Source organism: Limulus polyphemus, unplaced genomic scaffold (assembly GCF_000517525.1).
Source record: "Limulus polyphemus unplaced genomic scaffold, Limulus_polyphemus-2.1.2 Scaffold5067, whole genome shotgun sequence".
In the NCBI taxonomy this organism is placed as follows: domain Eukaryota; kingdom Metazoa; phylum Arthropoda; class Merostomata; order Xiphosura; family Limulidae; genus Limulus; species Limulus polyphemus.
The window spans coordinates 19,610-46,476 of NW_013670677.1; the positions used below are offsets into that span (position 1 = coordinate 19,610).

The 26,867-nt window shown below is 33.3% G+C and overlaps 1 protein-coding gene across 10 annotated transcripts in view; it reads left to right on the forward strand.

Moving 5' to 3' along the window:
* The window catches only part of LOC106472075 (epidermal growth factor receptor kinase substrate 8-like), a 63,367-nt gene that overhangs the window by 15,677 nt on the left and 20,823 nt on the right, over positions 1-26,867 (forward strand). For 6 of the 10 annotated variants that reach the window (XM_022400686.1, XM_022400684.1, XM_022400683.1 and 3 more), the window contains exons 7-18: positions 603-739; positions 980-1,113; positions 1,366-1,492; positions 3,407-3,495; positions 4,296-4,531; positions 5,421-5,589; positions 11,793-11,968; positions 12,352-12,577; positions 15,787-15,957; positions 18,067-18,187; positions 21,130-21,192; positions 25,834-25,884. In XM_022400686.1, the coding sequence (XP_022256394.1) occupies positions 603-739; positions 980-1,113; positions 1,366-1,492; positions 3,407-3,495; positions 4,296-4,531; positions 5,421-5,589; positions 11,793-11,968; positions 12,352-12,577; positions 15,787-15,957; positions 18,067-18,187; positions 21,130-21,192; positions 25,834-25,884 (1,700 nt within the window). The remainder of the gene's footprint in view (positions 1-602; positions 740-979; positions 1,114-1,365; positions 1,493-3,406; positions 3,496-4,295; positions 4,532-5,420; positions 5,590-11,792; positions 11,969-12,351; positions 12,578-15,786; positions 15,958-18,066; positions 18,188-21,129; positions 21,193-25,833; positions 25,885-26,867) is intronic. The other 4 variants (XM_022400689.1, XM_013932705.2, XM_022400690.1 and 1 more) reach the window with 3 other exon arrangements.

A 26,867-nucleotide genomic window follows, 5' to 3' on the forward strand; every position in this document is an offset into this window, starting at 1 on the left:
CAAAATATGCTGTGTGAAAAGGAAGATTATGTAGGTCATTGTATAAATTACAAAAAAGAACAGAAACAAAAAAAATATAAACTTAACATTAAAAGTTGGTTACTGTAGTCCTGTTTATATCAACACAAACCTACTAATCTTTTTATTTGATGTTAATATTTTGTTTAATACAGAAAATTCTAAGGACAATTTGAGAATTATTTAACTTTTGTATTTTTCCATCAGTTAATTTATAACTACAGGCTATTCAGTGCTTTTGAAAAGCCTGCTTGCTGAAATTATATCATTAATGTAAAAGTCATGTTAAACGATATACATATTTTAGTGCAAGTTTTTTAAACTGGAAAAGTTGCTGAATATGTGATAATGTTTAAAAAAGGTAAGCAGTTTCTACTTGTATTTTAGTTTATCTTTAGGTAAACAAAATATTTCTTACTTTGTTTGAACACGTGTTAATCAGAGAAGAAGAAAAATTTAAAGTTTGTAAGCTAACAAGAAAAACAGCATTTTTATGTAAGATTTGATATTGGTAAGTTTAACAGTAGATTAAGCAGTATTAAATGTTTAAAACTTGTTGACTTAGCAGTTTTTCATCTCTTAAGGTACAGAAGTGATAGGCGATCCATTCCACCACCTCCTGCTAATTCTCCACCTGAGCCACCTCTCAATGGCATCAGTGTAAGAGAACAAGTAGATATGTTCAATGCATCAGTCAAAGCTCATGTTCCAAGTTCTCCAGGTATGTTACGTTTATGTGGACAGTTGCATTTCAAGAAGAGATTGTGTAATGATTGTCAATTGGTGCCTTGTGATTAGATTTCTTTAGTGCTATTCATATTCATTAAAAGTGAATATGTGCAATTTTAAATTACAAATTGAAAATGGTGATATAGATACAAATTATTGATATCAAATTGAAAGTTTCATTATGACCTTCTGTTTTAATATTAAGAAGGACTTCACCATATTTTTTCTCTAGCACCACATGGTCTGGCAATTCACCAAGAGCGACTTGAGCGAGCAGACAGATCAGAAAATATACGGTCAAGTTTGTCTCGTGCATCCAATGATGAAACAAGCTCAACTACAAGTGAAAGATATGAGAGAGATGTTGTGAGTAATTTAAGTTCTGTATTTATATTGTTTTTATAAAATAACATAGTATCTCATTTGCAGGACTTATTACTAATACTGACTTTCCACATTTGAAAAACTTGAATGGCAGGAAACATGAAAGAAGGTGGGCCAATATATAGCTTTTATGTATCTATACTAGATATGCTACAAATCAGCAGACAGTAAAGACTAACAGTAAAAGAAGGGTTTTTCAATTCTTTGAAACAATTATTATGAATATTTTTTCAGACCATGCTGAACCATTGTTTTGATGATATTGAGAGATTTATTGCACGTCTTCAACATGCTGCAGCAGCTTTCAAGGAACTTGAACGTAGGCAAAAAAGCAGGAAGAGCAAGAAGAAAGATCTAGGAGGTGAGTGGCTATCCCTCAAAATTCCAAACACAATTAATAAAATCTCACACCATCTTACATGCTTTTGAAAATGGAGATTTGTTATATTAAAAACTTTTTTTTTTTTACCCTAAGACCAGCTAAAGGTGGTTACAAGAGGCTTTTAAAGCATATGCAATGAACATATAGTGCAAACCTGATTGAATTCCTTGTTAACTAAGTGTTATATATGTCATGAATTTATAACAGGAGTGTTTATATTTTTGGTATTTTCAATCAAAATATCAATAATGTATTTATTTTCAATAACTTTATTTTCTGAAGAAGTTGTGTATCATGATTGTTACCATCTTCTCTTTTTTTTTTCAAGAAAATGACTTGTACAGTATTTGTAGACCATTATTGATTTGCTTAAAATGTTAAATATTTAAATAGTAAAAATATCATTTTTCATGTGATCTTGTATTTGTTTGTTTAAGAATTTGGGTAGCGGGTATTAATTTTGATTTTTTACATGAATTAAAGTAAGTCAAGTACATTTACTGTTTGTCAATGATGTAATTTATGTACATGTATATTTGTTTAATATTTTTACATTCAGTGAATACAGATAGTTATACGTATATATATAAGTATTGTAATTCTATTGGATTTTAACATTAGTATCATACACGATTAATAAAGGTTTATTACTTAATCTTTAAAATAATTTACATTTTATAAAAGAGAGAAATTTTTCATGATTTAATTTCAAGTGTTTGTTTAGTTGTCATGTTATGTACATCCATTACCAAAATTTTCTTTATTTTGTTAACACGTCTAAATGTGCTTCCATTTTTTCAGCTCAATTATTAACCTTTGATGCCTAATGTATTAGTAAATTTCTGTTTGAGTTTTTGCATTTGTTTATTTACATATTATTGAAACCATAGCATAAATCAACCTAGATTAAATTCTCCATTGAACTTCCTAGGAACAAACACCTCTACCCACCACCACTATTTAAAAGAGGCCTACCTTCTCTGTTTATATCCTAGCAGTTTCTGTGTAAGTTGCTAGACTGTGTGTGTAATTAATACTTGTTACTGCAGAACTCGTAATACTGCAACAACACGTACTGTGTTAAACAATACAGTTGTGTTGAATCGCAACACACCAAACTAATCACCCTTATAATGAATTTCATACTTAAACTAATACTTGTTTATAATAACTTTGTAAATGAATTTAAGGGCAAAAACTTCAAATGATAATGAAGAAAAGTAGTTTTAATTCTGAATATTTGCAGTTTTAACCTCTGTCTTTGAAATAACATTTAGTTAAAAAATTTTTTTTTAATTTCTTTGCGATTTGAGTCACTTATTCCAGGAGAACATAAGATACAAGGCTGGTAGGGAGAAGTAGTAGAAGAAAATTTTGGTAAAAAATTAGTAGATGTAATCTCACTAAAGTTTGAAAATTGTTGTCCATTGTGAGCAAGCCTGTTTTGTACCACAATTTACACCATCACCAGCTGAAGTAAGCCTATGTGGTAGATTCAGCCGGCAGGCTAGAAACATCATCAAACATTATTGCTGTAAAAGATTAAAAGTTATGTGGTTATATTATTGACACCCAGCTTGAAGACGTAAATCTTGTTGGATAACATCCTTTATCATTTTTCTAGCAGAGCTGATGAGAAGTTATGTATCTTAAAATCATATTACATGGCTGGTCGTGGTTTGGGGTTTGTTACCCATTGTGAACGTGTATGTTTTGTATCACAACTTGTACCACTGCAGAAAACAAAAGTAATAAAGAATGATCCTGCAGGAAAGCTCAATAGTCTCAAGCAGTTTCAATATGCACATAACTTGCAGTAAACAGTTTTTTTGGCACTGAAACCTTCCTTGTTTTTAATGTTTTATTTCAGTCATGTTTGTTCATGATTTTCAGATGGAATGTTGAGTATGAGAGCTAAGCCACCACCTGAGCGAGAATTTCTTGACATTTTACAGAAATTTAAGTTGTCCTTCAACCTTTTGGTAAGATTAAGGGAAAAATGATTGTATATAGTAATGAAATTCTATGTTGTTTTGTTTGAAACACTTTTAGTTAGGACCTGCTTGAACAATACATAGTGTAAGAATAATGACCTACCAAAAACAGTTTAGTTACCTATGGAGTAGTTAACTTGTACTGTAAATAATGTAGATATAAATAGTGAGTTGAAATTCATAAACAAGCCTATTAGAAAAACCTAAATCTGTCTTTTTACATAAATTTATGTTCAGTTTACTGAACGTTATTAAGAAACCAATATTGGAGGCCTTGCATGTTCATTAAATCAAACCATACATGTATGTATTCAATGCATAATTTATTACTAAGCAATAAGTATTGCAGACCTGTTGTGTTAGTTCAGTAAAAGTCATAAGTGTTGGGTTTATTGACTCTTCTAGATTCAAGCTTGATTACTTAAGGGAAAATTTTTGAAATTTTCCTGTTAAACATAGGAGAATATAAAACTTATTTTGTGTTTGCTCTGAGTTTGCTTGTTTTTTTATATTTGTCTTAAACATTTGCAATGGTAGTTTTTCAATATTAGTCTATGCACATTGAGACCAGATTCTCAGCAATTTATATGGTTTATAAAATGTATTGGGAAAAAGTTTTCAGTTTTGCAGTTAGATGAAAATGTACTTGCATAGTAAACATGTGTGAACATTAAATCTTTGAGTGTTTGTTTATTGATAAAATATTTATATAATTGGATAAAGAAACATATAATACCTATATTGTATCAAGTAAATTTGATCAATATTTCTGCATGTTTTCATCATAGGCAAGATTGCGGAATCACATACATGAACCAAATGCACCTGAACTGGTTCATTTCTTGTTCACACCTCTTACTGTGATTGTGGAAGCTGCACGAGACTCAAATTATGGACCTAATATTGCAGACAAAGTGATTGCCCCTCTTTTAACAGGAGATGCCATTGATCTACTAAAAAATTGTTGTACATCTAAAGAAAGTGACTTATGGTATAGCTTAGGGGAAACCTGGATCGTTCCACGGTGAGTTTTGATAGGAAAATGATTATTTGGAATTCATTTACATTATTGTTTCTTTTATGTTAAACTTGGATTTCTCACATGATTACTGTTTGCTTAATAGCTTGCATATTAAATTCAATTTTAACTTCTTCTTCTTCTATGTTAAGTCCAAAGCACACCATTCCTCCCTGCATGGTTTCAATTGTCTTTAGTGTACGAGGAAGCTTATTTACCAGTACTCGCTTCAACAGTTCAATTGTACAGAAATCCATAGGTGTTGCATCTGGCAACTCTGCTTCTGTTTTTTTTATATGCAACAGCATGAGTTACCTATTTCATTATCCAGTTACTTGAATTAAGTGACAGTTGAATATGGGGTTTGACTAGAAGCTTTATCTTGGTGGAGATCTTTCTTGATTATGTTACATACTGTTACCTTGGTACACGTGGATGGCTTTTCGCCATGACTTTTGTGTTCATGATTTCTTATCTGCTACAATTTGCTTACCATAACTGGGGTTTGACTTGTTGCAGGGCCCGGTACTCCAAGTTGATCCATATTCCTTTGTTTTCCAATGCTGTTAAGTAAAATTATATCTCCATGATAAACTCTAATCTGAACACATCTTTATGATCTTAGTGTATGAATATTTTGTTTCAGAAATGGCTGTTACCTACTCTTCCCAAAAATGACAAACAATGTCAAAATATAATTCTGATACATTCCATTTCACTGCACTTTATTGGATGAGGTTGTCGCGTGACTTACTGATTTATATATTTAAATTTCTTTTAATGTAATGTACTCGACCCTGTATATGTTAGTTGTCTCATAAGTGTTTTTTTTTCCTATGTAATTTTTTTTCAAGATATTATAATCAATTATGAAGTGTGTGTTTTTTTTAAACAGAGAACTGTGGAAGGGTTATGAAGGTAATTTTCGTCCAGTATTTGGAGATGGCTGGGCACCAGAAATTTCATTTGTAGATGAGAGAGAGAGATCTGAGCTGAATGCACCAGTGACTTCTTCAGTTATTCAGAGGACTCACCAAGAAGATGTAAGAAGAAGTAATGAAGAAGTATGAGCTGTTTCATTTCTTCATGTTTGAGTAAAAATTTAGTATAAGTAAATAAGCTTTAACCTCTTCTCCAACTATACTGATAGTTATTCTTACTATCAGGAATGCTACTCTATGGGTGGCTGTTTATGCTAGTAATTATTAATCCTTGTATTCATACCTCATTGAAAAAATTTAGAAAAAGTGAACATTTTCTAAAAAAGGATTTTCTTTTTTGGGAATAACTGCACAGGAAAATTGTTCAGATTGTACTCTTTAGTCATATACCATTCATTGCATCAAAATGATTCAATGTACAGAGCTGAAACTTTCATAAATGTTACTGATATAAACTGTAATATTTTTATATATTAAAAGTGTTACCCTTTGTTGAAAAATATTTTTTTTTAAGAACTCCAGTTTTTTGTACTACATTTAAAAATTACATCAATAAAGATATAATCAAATGGTCCTAGTGAAAGTCGTGTTCTTGTTCTGATGAGATTACTTTTATTTAAAATTGTGTTCTATTATAAAGAAATGGTTGTTGCACATACCACATTTGCTTTTCTAACTGTCTGAATCTTGAATACCCAAAGTGTGAGACTTTTTTTATGGATTTTTTGTGATGTCATTCAATAGATGCACAGGAGTTTTGGTTACATACATAGATACTGACATACATGCTATGTCCATTGTAGTAAGATGCTTATGTTTTTTTATTCATTATGAAAACTTAATGTGCAATCATGCTTGATTAACTTTATTCAACTTCAATTCAGTATGTTAACTGATGAAACAATGCATACTAACCTTTATAGGTTACTATAAAGTATATGCTATATTGTCAAAACTAAAACATATTTGATCAAGGGCAAGTTGTATAGTCGGAACAAAAACAAATGTTATCAAGGACAAGTTGTATAGTCGGAATAAAAACAAATATTATTAAGGGCAAGTTGTATAGTTACTATAAAGTAATGCATACTAACCTTTAAGAACTTAAGAAAAGTATATTTAATTATCCATACTCATTACTGGGTTCATTTTTAACTCTACCAAGTAGTCAGCTTGCTCTGATTGGAAGTTAATATTAATTTCATTCTAGACAGTACTGTAGATCAGTAACAATTTGCAGCAGTCACTGAATATTGTTCTAAGAATCACTCCTATTATTTATGATATGAAATGATTTAGTGTATAATCCAAATGTACCAGTCATTTTTTATTCCACGGCACTGTACAACTAAGCTGTATTTGTTTTGCTTATAATTTACAGAGCTTTTGCAGTCTGATAAAGGGTTTTTGTTTCCTTTATTTATTCCAACTACGTACTCTCAAGTTCATGTTACTTCAACATCCAGAGCGAATGGCTACTGGAGGTACATGACATGATGGCCATTGTGTATAGGGTAGTGGATTCAATTATGCAGCTGTTATTTTTGGCCCATGTCCATTCGTTTGGCATTCCTTCCACTCATTCTAAGCGGGAATATGGTGGGGAAGATGACTTTGACCATTTATTTCCTCCTGGTTATGCTTTAGGAACTTCTCTCCCTGTTGAGGAGAATGCTCAGACTTCCTCACATAATTGAGACTTTACCACTCAGATATGTTATGTCCTATCTCTCATTCCTGTAGTTTATGACACTTCCTACCCTTCACTTGATATTAATGTTCATGCTACTTCCTTTTTAGACCAACTCCATTCCCACCATCTTATGCCTCATATTCTTCCCGCTTTCAGACTCCTTTATCATGGCCAATAGTTATTTTAACTTTCCCTTTCTGGAGTCTCAGGCCTTAGTCTCTTTTTCTTGTTTGGAGGAAGTTTCACTGGTGTCAATTTCACTCTTCAATGCTCAATTCTCTCATCTTTGCCCAATACATTTTGTGGTTTGTTACCTTTCCTCCCTGCACTTTGTGTCAGAGACACTTCACAGAGCCTCATATGACTTCACTGGTGGTTCCTATTCCTTTCTCCTTTCCACCATGGCTCGTACTACTTCTTCTTCTTTCCTTTCCATACTCACTTGGATCATTTGTTGTTGGGTTGGGATACCCTTCTGTCACATGTCTGTCTTCCCTCCTCCTTTTAACAGGACTTTCTGCCCCACCCTTCTGTTTTTGGAGGTATTTCTGATTCAATTAAATCATGAAGAGACGCTCCCCAGTATCAATCCTTACTAACTTTCTTGGTTATTTGTTTGCCCCAACTCCTGCATTCCACTCCTGTGTCTAGTTCTAGTCCTCCCGCTTCCATTTGACAGTCTTTGGCCTTATGTCAGTCTTGCTCGGCTTGTTGATGACTACAGTGCAGATTTGGACCTCAGAAGTGCTTATTTGCTGCAGTATGCACATCTTTAGGAACACCCATCTTTGGACAGATGGGTTACAATTCTCCCCTCTCGTGGCCTCCCCCTCTACTTCTTCTCTCCTTCGCCTCTCAGCCCTTGCCCAGTTCACATTCATCTTCCCTCAAATCCCATTTATCTTCAATGTTTGGAAGACATGGTGTCGGATCTCTTGCACAAACAGGCTATAGAGAGGGTGCGTGACCCTTTTCCAGGGTTTTACTCTCATCTCTTTGTGGTCTCCAAGAATACCATGGATTGGTGGCCAGTCCTTGACCTTTCCTCTCTCAAATGCTACATGATCGTCCCTCATTATTTTCCTTCCTCTGGTCCTTTTCACCCAGACTGTGGATGACCAAGGTCAACGTCTTGGATACATTCCTTCATATTCCCATTGCAAACACTTCAAGAAGTTTCTTTAGATTCATTCAACAGGATCGCATCTCCCAGTTCATGGCTCTTTCATTGAACGTAGCATCGGCCCCCTACATCATTACATGTATGATTGGCTTCTTCTGTTCCATTTACACAAATATTACCTGCACACCTCTCTTCTTCTGTGGGAAGCATGCCTGTTTATGGTGGCTATTCAAAACTTTCAAATCCTTTCTTACCCACACTCAATACCTTGTTCACCTGGGAGCATTTTTCAACTCTCTTTCTCAACTGAGCTCAAACTCCTTCTCTCTGCTTACAAGTGCTGGAACATTGTCACCAGGATGTGAGCCTCTCCTGCTCATACTTTACAAGAGGTTTTATTGCTTTTGGGGACCATGGCCTCTCTGGAACTGCTTATTTTATTTGGCCATAATCATATGTGCCTCCTTCAATGTTCTTGCATGATCACTGGAACCATTCACAGGAATCTTTAGAATCCATGGTTCTCTTGCCCCCTCCCCAGCTCACGAACTTTTCTTGGTGGCTGGACTGCTCCAATACTACTGATGGTGTGCCTCTACCTCCACCCAAACCCAACTTACACCTCTTCACTGATGCTTCCCTCTTGAGATTGGGTGCATTTCTGAAGGACAAGCTTACTTCGAGCACTTGGAGTCTTCACTTCACATCAGTGTGGTTGAACTTTTGGAAGTACAACAGGCATGCCCCCATTTCCTACTCCATCCTGGTGGATCATTTAGTTATGGTTTACTCCATTGTTTCCTACATCAACCATCAGGGAGACGCCAGATCCAGGACCCTTTGTTTTCAGACCCTCGACCTTCTTTAGTGGGCCAATTTTTATTGGGTTCACCTCATTGCATGTCATGTTTCAGGAGCTATGAATCTCATTCTGAACCAGCTCTGTCGGCCAGACCATATGGAATAGTCTCTTCACCTTCAGGTTTTCCGATGGATGTGCTCTTTCTTGGGGACTGCTCATCAATGCCTTTGCCACACCTCTCAATTCCAAGCTTCCTCTCTTTTGGTCTCTCATCCCCCATTTTTTAGCCCTGGCTGTCAATGATTTCAGTAAGGACTGGTTTCATCTTTTCCTTTATGCTCACTCACTTCTCCAACTTCTATCACAGGTCCTTGATTCGCAACACTCTTTGTCGTGTCCTTATGGTGGCACCTCTTTGGCTGGCTTACCCATGATTCCCTCATCCCCCTCTTACCCTCCATCCCACACCATCTCTCTTGCTCCAACATCATATGTTGCTATTCCATTCAGGGTTCATGTTCATCACCCATAGGGCAGCCTTCTTCTTTTTTGTGTTCTTGTTGTCCGTCTACCCTATCCAATTAAGAGCAAACATGATGTGGTTTTCTACCTTAGTCTGTCTGTTGCTATCTTCCACCTGACTGTCTCACTGTTGGCTATGGCTCTTTTTTTACCTGGCTATTTGATAAAAGGTTGACTATCTCCACTGTTGCTGGTTATCAGGCTACCTTGTCTACAATCTTTCCTGATATCGCAAGGTGTTTTCTTCCCCAGTTCTGTTCATCTTCTTCTGATCATTCTTTCTGCATCAACCTCCTAGCCCTCTTCCTATGCTCAATTATGGCCTGAATGTTGTCCTGCATGCTCTTATCCAGGCCTTTTTTGAGCTGATGGCCATTTGCTCCTTAAGACCTTTCACTTACTCCTCTCCTGTGGTCGCTGTTGTTCAAATGTTTACGTTCTCAACTCTTCCCGTACCATCTTCCATCATTCATATTTTCTCCTTTATCCTGATGGATGTTTCCTCCCTAGAACTTCTGCAGGTTGGGATGGTGATCACTCCTTCTCTTGTATTTCACACCTCTATGATTAATCCAACCCAAACCATCTGTTGTGCCATGTTCATGCTGTTCGGTGATACCTTGCCTGTACCTTACCATTTCATGACTCTTGTCTTTGCCTCTTTCATCCCTGGGATTCTCCTTCTTCTTCTTCCTGGAACTTGACTCCATCTACCTTTACAGGTTGGGTCTGCTAACTGCTCTGTTTGGTGTACACTTCATTGGGGGTTGGATTCCACAGATGTTTCCATATTTCTTCTCATCAAATCTGTCACCTCACCCATTCCCTTGCCTTGCATTTCTGATGGCTGCTTGGTGAGATCCTCTTGGCTGATATATGAACTACATAACACACCTTTGTGCCCACTTTATCCACCACCTGGCTGTCTCATCTTGTGTGGGTTACTGCCTGCTTCTGTTCGCTCTCCTCCAGTCTACTCACTCTTATTAGTTAGGTGAGTACATTCTTTTTTTCTGGCTTTGATGCAAAAGATTCTCCAGGTGGCTAATGTTGCCTCCCGAGGTACACTTACTTCCCAAAATTCTGCACGAGCCAAGATAATGGAAAACACTTGTACCATCCACCCTGGCTCTATATGTATGCCCACTGTTGAGATGGGGTGTTCTGCATTGGGGTATCATTATGGTATATACTGATATCTGTCTCTGTCTGATCCAGATGGTACCTCTTCCATGGACTATCGTGGAAAAGCCAGTACCAGGGATGCTCTGCCTGCTTTTCTGGCTTGTCCTTACTGGCTTTTCAAAATAGGTTTATGCAGTTACTCATTGCACTGTTTCCAGTAAAAAACCTATCCAGTAGACAACTGATGGGATCCAGGCCTTTCTCTGGGTCTTCCCATTGGAAATTCTTCCCATTTTTTTTGAGTGGAGCATGGGAGACCCTTCCCACTAACAGTTACTTAGCTTTTTGGGTGGTGGACTATGGAGAACACTTACTGATTTGGACAGAATAGCTGGGGGTTGAACCAAAGGTACCAATTCAGTGGGAAGTGGGGCAGTGGTGGTACTGTCTGTGTAGCGCAGGTCATCCCTCGTATAGTTATGCTCATAACATGCCAGCAGCCCCCATCCTACTACCTAAAAAACTGTTTTATTTTACAAAAAAGCCATTCCACTAAATATTGTGCAATTAAAATGTGATTCATAGCAGTAATAATATAACAGGTTTCAAATATGTAATGGTTTTTGCTCACCTGTCTTGTTTCTTGTGTGGGATGATATTTTGGTCTCTGAGTTGTGAGATGGCCCCAACATATTTCGTCAAAGAAACAAGGCAAGATCATTTCATTAACAACTGCAAACTTTTAATATGTGTGCTTCTCATGAAATGAGACAATCACAATGCAGCTTTATGATCCATTGAAACCTTTTTTCATACAAAAGATTCAAAATAACTGTAAAACTGTTAGTGTTGATCATTTATAATTTTCATAAACATAAAAATTTCAAAGAATGTAAGTTTTTCTTTTGTAACACAACTTAAAAATAAATTTTTCTTGTTCCAGAAAATATTTAATTTTCATCTGGCTTGTTTCTTTTGCAGCTACCTAATAAAAGAATGTTGGTTAAAAAAGTTAATGCTGTCTTATAAAGTAAAAAGTAATCTTTTTTTATTTAAATTAGGAGTTCCGAAGACCATTAGGCCTCCCATCAGATCAAGAGAGTCATTATGACAGTGACTTTTTCTATAGAAGTGAACGAAGAGGTGAGAGAGATCCTCAGTCTGTACCACCTAACCATCCACCCTCAGCATTTGATAATCGTCACTATGAGACTCAACATTTAAGTGTTCCAGGAAGGTATGAATTTTGGCATGTGTGTATGTTCAAAGTGAGACTTTGGTGTAGCGTGATCATATTAGTGTCATGTATATTAAGAATTATATATAAAAGAAAAGAAACAGTATTTGTATTACTCTTATCTTTGATGTCACAGGATTCCAAAATTTTTGAAAATAGTTTTTGAATTTATATTTGTTTTTGTGATATCGAAAGTAATTATTTGTCTTCCAAAATGTATGGCAAAGTTTATATATATATATAGAGAGAGAGGGAGAGAGAAAGAACAGTATTGTGTCCTTTTGCTGTCCTTAAAGTTAGGAGTCTTGAATGTTTTGTGTTGTTACAATGTAAGTGATGTAGTTGGTTTGAATCTTATTAAGGACTGATGATCATGGTTTCAGGGGTGAACGGCATTCATCTTCTGAACGGGACTTCAGAGACACAAGGTCAGATGTGAGTGCTGACTCTATTGAGCAGGGTATAGACCCACAACAACAATTTGAAAGGCATCAACAGCGTTGGATGGAAGAACTGAAAGCCAGTGGTGCTAAGATTGTGGTAGTATTATACCCAAGAACAGCAAACAATGATAAAGAGTTGTCAGTGGTGAGGGGGGAGGTGCTGGAGGTAAGTGCCAAAATGTAAGAATATTTTGTAAAAATTTTCGTTTAGGGCCAACTAGGATATCAGTACCACGACTTTTTTAAAAAAAATAATTAAATACAGCCATTTAAGGTTATACTCTTCATACACATTTTGGCTATACTTGCATTTCATCAGTGTTAAGGTTTCTTAGTTTTTTCCTCTTCTGTTGGTTTCCATAATAGAAAACTGAAAATAATGCAGAAGGCAAAAATATCACTTTAATAATTTCATTTTTTTTTGTTTTTATTTTGTTGAAGTTTAACTGTATGAATTTATTCATCTTCACACTTCTAAAGGTTTTAGAAGGTTTTATTTTCCTCCTTCATTATCTATCAGCTACAATTCAATTACAAAAGGAAGATAATAAATAAAGAAAATTCAGACAAAAGCTTTTTCTGCACATGGAGTTTCCAATTAGTGGATTGATGAATAAATGCTTGTGGTGTGTGTGTTTTGAAGAGCCAGCTAAGTTTCACCATCATTGTTCTTATAATCTTTTCACCTCAGGCTTCTTAACTAGTAGTTGCAAGGGTTTAGGTGGTTTATTTAGGGCAGCAATTACTAATAGTATGGAATTTCTGTATATTGTCTGAAATAATGTGTACATTTTTCTCACTGAGTTAAAACTTCAGTACTGGATTTATCATAGACAGTGTTTTAAATAGGGACATAGCATAAGTAGTGTAAGTGCATCTCTAACTACAGCAAACTGTATGCTGCACACTACTAGTATTTTTGTGACCTTTCCCAAAACTTCTATTGCTTGAATTTTCTGTTAGCATGTATGTTCATCCCACTCCCCTGCTAGTTGACTTACTGAAATTATGAAAGTTTTATGGTACTATTCATGTTTTTGTTACTTGGAATTGTCATTGGTGGAAGTAGTACTCTGTGAACATTTTGACCAATAGAGAAGCTTCTTCTTACTTCTAAGTCTTTTCTTCGTAAAGCAGTAGCTCTGTTTGACTGGTACTCTGTTGATTCTTCAACTCTGTACATAGGTAACAAGTATACACCAATCTTTAGTGGAATTTGACTGTTTTATTGGTGCACAAATCACAGCTAATGTTTTAACCACTAGAAAGTTATTGCCAAAGAAATATGGCATTATGTGATTCATCGTTTCCACATAAGCTAAAGAATGTTCTATAAGCAATTGATATGAGAAGGAATGTGAATTATAATTATTTAACATCAAGACATATTAAATCTTTGAAAAGTGCCTTAATGTCAGACATGTTATGTGTTTTACAAAGAATATGTGATTTTAAATCTTATGTCTCATCAGTTAAATTTTGTATTAAAAATGTGGACCATTTCATTAGTCCATATCTGTTACCTCTATGCCTTCCCAACCAGACAACAGGGAACCAGTTAATGAATTGGTAAGCAGCCAGGTGCAAGCTGCAAGGTAGAAAGAATTTAGTTTTATAATTGATTTCATTTGTTGTAAGAAAAAAAAGTTGTGTACAACTTTTTAAAATTTCAATCACATCAGTACATTTCAGTTTTATGATATTTGCATTTTATTTACAGGCATTCTTCAGCAATTCGTGTTTACAAGTTATATTAGTGACTGAAATTAGTGTAAATTTGATTTGAACAGTTTTTAGAAAGGGAGGAATATATATATATATGTGTGTGTGTGTGTGTGTGTGTATACGTACATTTAGAGAATAGTTGCTCTTTGATTTAAAAGGTTTAGTTTTAAGTAATTTTTTGAACAATGAAGAAGCAGATTAAGGTAAAAATATTACTTTCATTTGAACCTATTTTAAGTCAAGGAGAACGTTTGAAGTGGTAGGCAAAGCACAAAGAAGTAAGTGAACAAGAAAGTAGAGTTTATTTGACATGGCATAGCCTTGTTGTAAGGGTGCTTGTAATCTGTGGGTTGTGGGTTTGAATCCTATCACCTAACATACTAACCATTTCTGCTGTGGGGTCATTATAGTATGACAGTTAATCCCACTATTCAATTAGAGTAGCCTAAGAGTTGCTGGTGGATGGTTTTGACTAGCTGCTTTCTCTAATCTATCATTTCTAAACGTGCAGATAGCCCTTCAGCAAAAAGAAAACATCTCTCTGCCCATTTAGTTTCATCCATGATGGCAAGATATCATTTTTAATCTTTTGGTGCACCAACAACTTAGAGTGATTTTACCACTGTTTTCAGTGTATGTATGTTTCTCTGAGCTCATTTTTGATACCTGATTCATGAAGTCCTTCTCTTTCTTCTTGGTATCCCTCCCCTCCTACTTGTGTACTTCTTCAGTGGTATCTTAATTATTTATAATTGTGATTTGTTGTTTTAAGATGGTATTTTAAAAGTGAAATAAAAATACTTTACACAGTTAAATTACACTCCCTTCAGTGAGTGGTGTGTTTTGCCAAAATTGCGATGTTGTAAGTTGGTCAAACAGAAGTTATTGAATCTTGGCAATGTTGTATAAGTGAAATGTTTTTTTTTCTGTCATTTTGACAACCTTATGTTGTATGTGAATGAAAGTTTAACTCAGTTTTGTGAAGCTCAAGTATTTTTTATTGAAATTAAAATTATTAGAGAAGTAGTTATAATAATGATCAAAATTATGCAAGATACATTTATTTACATAAGTAAATACGTATGTTCAAAGGAATTTTATTCTGAATTAAATGACAAAATCCTTGAGAGATGTATCTTAAAATCAATCTACAGAACTTTCCTCATTGAATTAATTTCTTCAAAAGATGTAACCTCAAATTAATTACAAAAGTTGTATGATTGAGGTAGTTTGGAAAAGAGGTACGCTTTTAATTTTTTATATATATATATATATTGAGTGTCTATAACTAATAACTAAATGTTTCAAACTGAAGTCCTTTAAAAGATTGATGTGGCCTAAAATTAATTGCAAAATTTCAATGATTAAAGTTGTTCAATGACATATTATAAGCTCAATATAGTAGTTGTAGTCCTGTTTAGTTTTTGTATTTTACTTTTATAAAAATCAACCCATATGAAGGTGGAATCATAATATTTATTTTAACATTCTCTAGTATTTGTCAGAAGTCATTTGAAGTTTGTGCAAGTTCAATGAAAACATCACTGTTGTATTCTTGGTGTTAATATTGTAAAATAGTTAATATATTTCCCTTGATTTTAAATGTAGATGGTATTTTATTTCCTGGTATTTTTTTTTGACTGATGATAGGTTCTTGATGATAGTAGAAAGTGGTGGCGGGCAAGAAATTATCAGAACCAAGTGGGTCATGTTCCTCACACCATTGTCACTCCATACCAGGCTATAGTTCGTGAAGAGGAAACTATTAACAATCGATCATATCCCCGAGGTGGGCCAGTGAGAGAAACTTACCAGAGCCAGGTATTTTTTTCCTGAATGTTTGTTAGTGAATGTTTCTTTTACCATTTGTAATAGTTTAAGTTCAAGTGTGGAAGGCATTGTAGAAGTGTGTAATGTTTGTCACTTCTAGGGAAAATGACTAATGTATAATTATATGCATGTGGAATGTTTATTATTTGTAGTAGTAATGGTTGTATGTACAAGGAAAGTTTGTTATTTGTAATTCCGAATGTAGCAATTAGAACAAAGACTTTCCTTATACTATGTTTTGAATATGTAGCATCATTATGATAGGCATTTAGAACAAAGATGTTATGTGTGAAAGTTGTAACAACATTATAAGAGATTTGTATTAACTTTTGTTTTACTTGCTTCAAACGAATGCCCCAAAAATATATTGAAAATAAAATCTATGCTTTGGATGTATGTGTTAAAAGGTTGTATTATCCCAGTCTAAAGTTTTTTTAAATAATCTTTTATGGGCAGCACATATCTAAAAATGTAGTAATAGGCTTCTTTTGTGAATACAATTAATGAAGACTGAACACTGTCTCCAGAAGTAGGGCTATGTTTGAAGGTTCATTTGCTAGCCAGGAATTTGAAGATAAGATAGCACTAAACATTTGAAGATTCTTCAGGCAGCATTCAAATTGTATTAGATATTTCTTAATTTATTGACAGTTTTTTGACAATGTTTAAATAGTAGTCACCCATTGAATGTCACTTACGTGAAAAATTCTGTTTTTTGATTTGTATAACGCATTTTACTTAAACAAAAGTTGTATTAAAACAAAAATAAAACACACGCACGTATGTTCTATGTAGCAGCTACTTTGCTGCAGTGGGTGCATTACTTCAGTAAAATGTACTGAATGCCTAGTGTACAAGATGTAAAAGAAGCGTTATCTTCTATATATTGCGAAACATGTCTGTTCGAACACTCACCTGTCTTTCGTTTGAAAAGTTGTGCATGCGGACAAAGCTCTACATTCACTTTTGAAATGATGGGAGGACAGGCATGAATAATGTAGATGGTAAATTTAATTTTGCAAGTAGGATATTCTACACTAAGTTGTTAAGAATTAATCACACTATTATTTATTCATATTTGAAAATGTGATGTAACTTAAAGAATAAAAATGTACATTTATGGTATGTTATTGTTGAGCAGCTCTTAATATGATTGAAATTCTCAACAATTACTTTTCATGGTGAGTGGTATAAGTAGCTGTGATTGAAATCAAGAGTGCAACACAGTCAACCTTTTTAAAGTATGAAATAATTTAAATTGATAGATTAACTTAAACTTTCACCACTATTGGGGATGGGTACTTTTGCTTGTGGTAGAATAAGTGAAACATAAAATATATGCCAACATTAATAATTTTAATGTTGAAAATAAGAAGTACAAGTGAAACTATTCACTCTCTCCACCTTCATAAGGCTTATGTTTGATCAACAATGTTGTGAAATAAATGGAACTGATAATAACACTCTCTCTTTATTATAGGTGTAGGTCTGTTTTTGTTATCAAATTGAATTATTAGTATTCTTGAGTTTCATTTTACTGTTTGTTTATTTTATAACAAAAAAATTGATTAAAAAAATATAAGACTATGACAGTCAATCTGCTTGGAATGGTGACTGTTAAATAGATATGTTTTGCTTATGTCAGCTTCTTTTAATTGACCACAATAGGGTGATTTTGTGATGCAAGCATACTGTATGTGTGCTTAAACAATGTGCATTTTGAATTTTTATTTAAAATATAAAAACATGATCACTGTTCAGTATAACATATTTTTAAACTACATGGGAATGTTTTATTTCATTTGTATGGATTACCTGTCAAATAAAAGGGTTTTCAGTGAAATATATCTTAGTAGTTATTGAGATTTCATTAGTAAATTTTGCAAATTAGTCCTATTGAAGGTTTTGAACCTTTGTTCTGTAACTTGTTTTGAACCTTCAAGGGTAAAATTTACCATTTGTAACAACCCTATCCAGGAGAATTTTGTAGTTGAGTGTGCTATAAATCATTTATTGGTTGTGAATTTATATAATGTTCATTAGAGTATTTACTAGTATTTCAGGTGTTAGTTGTGTTAATAAGCATGGTAAGTGCTAAAGTCTTTGTTCCAGGGAAGCCTTCTTGGAGGAAGGGATAGACTAGAAGAAGGCTCTCATCGGGGTTCTCAAGGGTCAGTTGGTGCTCCAGCACCACCTGAGTGGATACAACGAGAACGAAGAGGTAACAAGGGCGAATTTCGGTATTTCTGAGCTGGTGTGGTGTTTGTGTGGTGTGTGCTGCTTTGTCAAGTTGCAGTACTTGTTGGAACTTGTTTTGTGGCCTTATATATTAATCTTTTGCTTCTGCCAGAGTGGATGAGCTGCTTATCAGTATATTTCATAGCAGAATGCCATTTCATTAAGCAAGTTAACTGACAGCTTTGTATCAATAAAACTGAAGTTTACATCAGTGGCTATCATGTGAAAAAGGAATAATAAAAATATGCTCAACCATGAATGTGGAACACTTCTCCAACCTCACAAGTTGTGTGCTGTATTTTCCCAGTTATTTCAATTTATGATAATATGATCAGAAATAGTAAGGTGAATCTAGCCCAGTTTTTATGGTAATAAAAATAATAAAACTGTTATGTTTTGGGTGTAAGGATTGTACTTAATCAGATCAGGGGAATTCTGAGAAAAGACTTGGAGCTTCTTTTAATTTCAGTAGTTCAAGACTCATTGTCTTGTACTGTTGTTATATGGCACGTGAGTTTGTTATCTCATTTATTTTCAACAGATTCTAATATTCACTTTATTTTTCTTATGTGGTATTTTCTACGTGTATCTTAAACTTTTAAACATATTTTTATATGACCTTTTCAAAAGTTAGGTAAAACAGTTGAGAATATTGACAATAGTAATTTGTGATTTAACTGTAGAGACATAATTGGAATTTAAAGTTTATAAACTATTTTTGTGCCGTTGCAATTTTATGAATATTTTTCTAATTTTTCTTTGTCAAAAAAAAAGCTGAAAATGTACCATTCCATTTTTGTATTCAGTCTTTGAATTATTCTTTTGTAGTAGTTGATTTGTTTGTTTTTTTATAGTTAACAAGAGTATGTTTGTAAAATTCTTCTGTTGTGATAATTTTTTATGTTTTTTTAAAGTGAGTAATTTTCATTTTTTATTTTAGTTGTAAAGTTAAGGTTAGTAAAAATATTTTTTAAGCAGTAAAGATTTGTACAACTAGAATTTTCGTATGATGTTTGATGATTGGTAACAGTAAAGCCAATTTTAAAAATACTACCAGTTTGTACCAGTTAGTGTTTTTAATTGCCCGTGCTTTCATTTAATATTAGGTGTAGTCGTTTTTGAAAAATAAAATTTATCAATATGCACATGTACTTGTCGTCAAGTTTATATTCAACTAGATTTACTGCATTCCCAGGTAGTTAGATATAATTTCAGGTGTAAATCTATCTAGTTGATTGTTGCAAAATAATTCTTTTGAACTCCATTCATAGTGTTTATCAACAGAAAGCCTATTTAATAGTTCCAATATGAACATGTTTTTGGTAAGATTTGATGTAAGAGAGGCATAGCTCCTTCTTTGTTACTTTTTTTTTGCCAGATCTAAGTTTCATTCAAGTTTTGAACATGTAGAGTTTTGTATTAAAAAACAATAATAGCAAAGATTTACCTCTTAAAGACTGTTTGAATTTGTCATACTGAAAAATGTATTTTTGATTAAATGTTTTTTCTTACTTAGATGTAATTATTTTCACTAAATTTTGAAGGTTTAATGTAATTGTATACTGGCAAAAATGGCAATTTAAAAGTAAGATAAGCCATCTCGTATAATCTTTTAGTTGGTATTGTTCTATTTAGTAGGAGAAAAATTTAAGTAATTTCATATGTTGGAGGACCATTTAATTGAGAGTAAAAGCTGAATGTAAGTAGCTATGTTTAGTGTTAAATGACTCAAATGTAAGAGATTTTTAACATTGAGTGATACCATTGATTAGATGGTTATTATTAATAATGGTAGGGATATTTTGAATGAGAAAAAAGGGGCAGTGTAAAGTTCTAATTAATCCTGGATACAGCTTTACTAGCAGGTTAAACAAAAAGGTTAGGCTTTCTTTTTGTTTTTTAAGTAGAACCTATCCAATTTTATACATGCATTTTATGTAATTTTTATGTGCTATATGACAAAATGTATTGTCAGAAGTTCTGTGTTATTGTTCTATGTGTATTTGTGAAAAAGATAACACTTCTGTCCATAATATATAGTGTGCTTTGTTTTCTTTTGAGTAATCATCTATACGACCAAATGGGTTGAACAACTAAATAGTATCTTTAAACAAGAGTTAATTGTGAGTGGAAATAAGTTCTCTGCATTAATTTCATTTTAACCTTGTTACTTGATATATGTATTCATTTTTTGTGTGGAAAATACAGTTAGAGTTCTTTATTATTTTAATAATAATTATTCATTTGTCCCATACTTGTGAAATACTAGTTTACATTCCTAAATTTAATAGAAACACTAATTCATTTCAGTATTTTATTCCTGCATTATTCTAACATTTCTCTATGTTGTAGTATATTCATCTTCCATTTCTGTCATCAAAACTGGGTTTTCAGTTTGTAATTCAGTTAATTATAGTACGGAGTTTGCAGTTGGCACTTAAATCTATTGCAATCCTAACATTTCTCAGCTTACATTTATTAATGTATTTCAGACTCTGGCACTTAACTTAGTATTGTATTTAATTCTTTCTTTCATCTTTATATATTTTTTAATAATCTAAAGTCATAAAATATATTTGGGATGATGCTGACATTTGTGTTTGTTCTATGCGTTTCTGAGGGACAGTATTAACAGAAATGACTTTTCTTGAAAAATGACCCTTGGTCACTCAGTAGTAAGCTTGAGAGCTTATAATGCTAAAATTCGGACTGGATTCTCATGGTGGGCTCAGCTTTTTTTGTTTGATAATAAATGAACTCTTGAAAATTACTAACAATGTTTAGAACTAGTAAGCCCTGCTATTCTATATATTAATGGATGGTACTAACCTCTTTTTTTTTGTCATTTTACAGCAATACTAACATTTCTGTTTATTTCTCTTACTAAATCTCTCAACTAACACTTCTGTTTCTCCTTATAACCAGACAGCAGTATTAATGCTCCTTCACCATCTTCCTTTCTATCAGAAGAATTATCTCCAGTTAAAGGTAAGCGTTACTGTATCTAGGTATGTGCAAATAGCTTTCATGAGAACATGTAGTGCTAACCTCATATCTCAACAGCATTTTCTGTCATTGTCATAGTTAGCAACCTGTATGAATGCCTAAGTTTAATTAGTAATTTGCTTCTAATTTTTATTTATTTTTCTTTTTAGTGTCTAGTAATAATATAAAATTTCATTTGCTTATTTTTATATTGTATATTACTAAATTAAGTACTAATTAGAATGCACAAATAACAATATAAAATAAATAGAAATTAGTAACTAATTAACAATTAGACTTGGGTAATTCGATAGGCTACTAACCACAACAATGATCGACATCCTTACCATAAGTTGCTTCTTTCCTCTACAATGATTTCCACTGCAGCTAAAACGGCATTTCTATTCCTAAGTGTTGTTAAAATGAAAATTAAGTATTTTTGACTTTTTCAAAAATCATTGTCTTTATCCATGTATTACAGGATTAACATGTAGGTTTTGTGAATTATTTGAAGACGATCAAAAATTGTAGAATTTCGTGATTTTTAGACTAATATATGTATTTATATGGAGATGTAATCAAAAGAATGTAGTGTTACTTATCAAAATTCTGAGGCCATAAACTTTGTATGTATTTGCTATAAAATTGGCTGTCCTGAAAAAAATAGTTTGATATATTTCCAATTTTACCAGTTTCATCTCCAGAGTAGTATCATATAGGCTTTTATCTTTACTTTTACTGGTTTACACTCCAGAGTTGTATCCTATGGACTTTTATCCCTACTTTTACTGGTCTACACTCTATATATAATTGTGTAATATATGCTTTTATCTCTTCTTCTACTGGTTTCTGCTCTGTAGTTGAGTTATAGGCTTTTATCCATACTTTCACTGGTTTCCACTGTTAAATTGTGTTATATAGGATTTTATCTCTACTTTTACTGGTTTTCACTCTATAATTATGTTATAAGCTTTCATCCCTACTTTTACTGGTTTCCACTGTAGAATTGTGTTATATAAACACTTGTGTCCTCTGCCATATATATTGAAGTTAATTAACATCAAATGTATTGCACATTCCACACAACACCCTCTATGTAATTTATTCATTTTCAGTATTGGACCTTCATTTTTTTTACGTTTTGACTAATAAGTATATCTGTTCCTTTATCATGACTAACTGTTTCAACACTACTGGAGACATAATGTAAAAAAAAATAATCATTAAATAATTTACATGAAAGATGAAAATGATATAAAAATTATAATGTAACTTTTTAATGTTTGAATTTAGTGGAATTATAAAAGAAAAAGAAATATATTGCATTGTTAGGTTCCAGACCTTATATTTGAACAGAATAAATGTGTATTTTATTTCTACACCACAAGAAAACACAGTTTACAAATAAACAGTCCCTTACCATGAATCACACATATATTATTACATCAGGCAATAGAGGGGAAGTTCAGTGTCAAGAATGGTTTTGGGCAGATTTCTAATGTCAAGATTAGGGTTTGGGCAAAAGTCAAAATTGGAATTTGGTCAAACTTCTAATGTCAACATTGGGGCCTGGACAAAAGTCAAAATTGGGATTTGGTCAAACTTCTAATGTCAACATTGGGGCTTGGACAAACATTTCATCAAGATTAAGGTTTTCACAAACTTTTAATCTCAAGATTGGTAATTGTACAAACATCTAATGTCAACATTGAGTTTTAAACAAACTGAAAATGTCAAACTGGGATTTCAACAAACATCTCAAGACTGCGGTTTCGACAAACCTATAATATCAAGGTTGGGGTTTGGACAAGAATCTCATCAAGGATGGAGTTTGAACAAATTTTTAATGTCAAGAATGTGGTTTGCACAAACACCTCCAAGATTGTGGTTTTCATAAATATCAAGATTGAGGTTTTGAAAAGCTTCTGAATGTCAAAATTGAGGCTTGTACAAACTTTTGACGTCGTGATTGGAATTTGCACAAATATCTCGTAAAGACAGTGGTTTGGAAAGTCTTCTAAAGTCAAGATTGAGGTTTGGACAAATATGGCGGGTTTCTAGGGCGTGGACAAAAATCTAATGCCAAGATTGAGATTTGAGCAAACTTCTCATAAAAGTATCTTGAAAGGCGTCAAATCTCTGCGATGAAACTAAAAATGGTGGAATTATTAAAGAGGTATTCTACACGACGGTGCAATGAAAGCTGACGAAATAATGGAAAATCAATAAGCATAACGTTACAAAAACAAATTAATTGTAGATGGGGTTTTTTTTCACATTCCTTCTGATTTGTTCGAAATCAAAGGTGTGCAAAAAAATAGAATTTCATATCTTTCTTTTGTCTCCTACAAGTCACTGCCCAATAAATTTATCGCTCAAATCCATGACTATTTCAGTTGAGCTGGAAGATGAGCGAAAAATGATTCTATGAAACGCTAAAATGCTATTAGATACACACTTTATTTCGAGCCGCAATGTACAAATAAAAAGATTATGGAAAGAACATCTACAGTTAACTTTTATATCGTATCCATGGCCCTAAACTGCGTAGCGCGTTTTCGCGACAAATGGTCGCGAGCTGCAAGGCCTAGGATTCTTTAAGATTATTATTCACATTGTTGAGAAGAATTAATTACTTTATATTACCAGTGTTGAGTTTGACTAGTGCAAATTTTTGAAAACTGTAGATAGTTAAAAAATATTTGTATGTCAGATTTGTTAATTAAGTGGTCACCGTTTTGAATATTTACTCGTTAAAATATGGAGTGGATATGTAACGGGCTTTCAGTGGAATTCTTTCGTGAAAGTTCATTTTTTGACAATCGAAGTAGGGAAGTAAAGTTAATTTTTATATGTATTGATGTTCTACCAACCTTTCACGCGAGATCTTTCAAAATTACACTAACTTGTCTACTACACTTGTTTTTTTTTCCATGATTCATTCTCTTATTTAAAATAGGAATCTACTATATTTTTACATTTTATTTTCTTAATGTTGTACTAGAGAAAGACATTGTTCATTCCCACAAGTTTTCCAGATAAAGCAGTAGTAATTGATTCAGCAAATCGTGCCATAACCATATTAAATGTTCTTCGCGGAATTCTCTGACTTTCCTAATAGTGGAAATAGTCGGTTGTTGTGACCATGATTTCCGGCTGTGAAGCCAAGATGTGTAAGGTTATGCAAAACTCGCCACCATCACGATTTTTTAAGACTGGCCCTTGCAGCGGATCGAAATGCACGCAGTTATCACGATACAACAGAATTACGGAAACAACTTCTCGCAAGGTTAATCACTCCCTAGTAGATTATTGTAACAAGGGAAGAGGAAAAAGAAAGTGAAACACAAACATGAGTTGAAATGTCCTGCTAAAGACGGAAGTTTTTCATAACCCTGAATTATTTATTGCACTTTAAAAAAACATAGTGCTAAATTTTAAATACAACAATCATAAGGCGGGTTCGTTCAATAAGGTAATAACTAGCACATTATGACTACCTTAGAATTACAGCTTCGAGCTGTATCATATATCATTATCGAGCTACTTGACTGTTGCAGTTCGAAGCCAGAAGTTTCAGTTGGTTGTCATATAGGGTTCTCATCCAGTTTAAGGTAGGAAACCCAAGTGCTAGGTCTCCCTCTGGAGACAATTTCAAGAAGTTTACGATACAAAATAATTCAAAAAACAAGAGGGAATCTTCAATAGCTGCGACTGTAATTAGATCTCAAATCGGTCAAGAGTTGGTTTTTACACGAAAAACAAAACTCAGAGCCATTCTATGAGCCGCGGCTAAAAATGTTCGCGCAAAAAATACCCAAACTGGATATTGGTGATCGTGTTTTTCATTAACACACACAGAATAATACAAAAGGATTTGCATGTAAGGAGGATATCGTACAATCCAGTAAGAACAGTGGACGAATTAGATGCTCTCAGAATGAAATAATTTACTCTAAATAAATTTTGTGGAATACAAAGCTTGAAGTAAGGCGTAAATAAACTAGCCTAAGATATGTGTAACATGTGGTTATGGTATTTCGATATAAATGATTAACGTTGCTTAACTTTAACAAAATAGAGGAAACCTAGAGCTTTCATGCTTTACTCTGAAACACGATTTTAAACTGGCGCTTGAAGCTTCAGATGTAGTTCAACCCATATCGAAGAAATATAGTATTAGTATATGTACGTAAAGCGAACGAAAAAGTTTAATTGCAAGATATTTTAATGAAGTTAAACAACATCTTTCTCATTTAAGAAGTTATATATTTTAATTGTATGGCTTCAAACTACGTTACTACATAGACGTAGTTCACGAGTGTATATAATGAAAAAAAAAAAAACTGCGAGAAACAAATTTTGAAAAACTTTTATACACGCATAAAATGTTTCAAAAATTCTTTCACTGATTTAGTAAACAGATCTTTCCTCTAGATGGCTGTTTCATTTTTGACAAATTCTATTAGACTTTCTAATTTCACTAGTTGTATAGAATAATATATATATATATATAGAGAGAGAGAGAGAGAGAGCTATATTTGTTAAAGTTATCAAGATAGGGTCTTTCCAGACATTGTTTCAAAAATGAAATAACATATTTCTCTAATGCTTCTTACAATGCTTCTATTTTTTTTTTCTCAGTCGACGTTGCTAACTCTCCTCCTCTAACGAAACAACAGTCTAATCTTACAGGTAAGCCAATATTTCGTGTATTGATAATGCGGTTTAGTTTGATCTTAACCAAAAATGGACGAGACGAAGCTTGTTTAGAAGAATCACCTACAAGAGAGCGTCTGGTGTATGTTTTAGACCAAAGCCACATTGAGCCAGCTACTGTATCCGCCGCGGGGAATCGAACCCTGGATATTTGCATTGTAAGTCCGTAAAATTACCGATGACCCACCGGAGGAACCCTACAATAGGGCTAATATTGACTTATCTTCTGTGATTTTTGCGGGAGGATTGTATTTTTGTTTGTCTGTTAGTTTTGCATTTCACGTTAAACTACTCGAGGTTATCTGCACTAAGTCGTCCCTAATGTTGAAGTGATGAACTAGAGGGAAGGCTTATTAGAGAAGTTTGTATTGCCTTATGATTGGGAGTTCAATAGGTTGGTTTGTACAATGCCTACAAAAAAGGGTTAAACATATCGGTTGATTTATCATATTTAGAATAGCCTGTATTATCACCACAACTTTGAAATGACAAGGTAGCACCCGATGCAGAGAAATTATAATTTTTTCAAATAATTTATCTTTAAACATACCTGAAATATATCACTCAATTTTTTTTAAAAATGAAACGTAACTCGTGGACTGTAGATTAAAATTTTTAAACAAAAAATATGTCGGTCATTATTTTTTATTATTGGAAAAACCTACAGAACATAAGCTTTGTTTCCCTGTGGGAACTTTTGAATACACATTGAGAGAGTGGCTAATTTTTTCTAAGCTTGGAGCTGGATTAGTATTTGGTGGCATTTTCCGTTGTTACTCGGAAGCGGTGTGAAAGCTGTGCAAAAATCTACTTTTTTATATATTCTGTAATATTTTAACTAATAAACTTTTAGACAATATTTAAATCCCCATCTGCATATGATTTTTATATATACACCTGGAAAAAAGTTAAGCACCCCCAAATATTTTTCAGGATTGCTTATTGAAAATAAGGTTTAA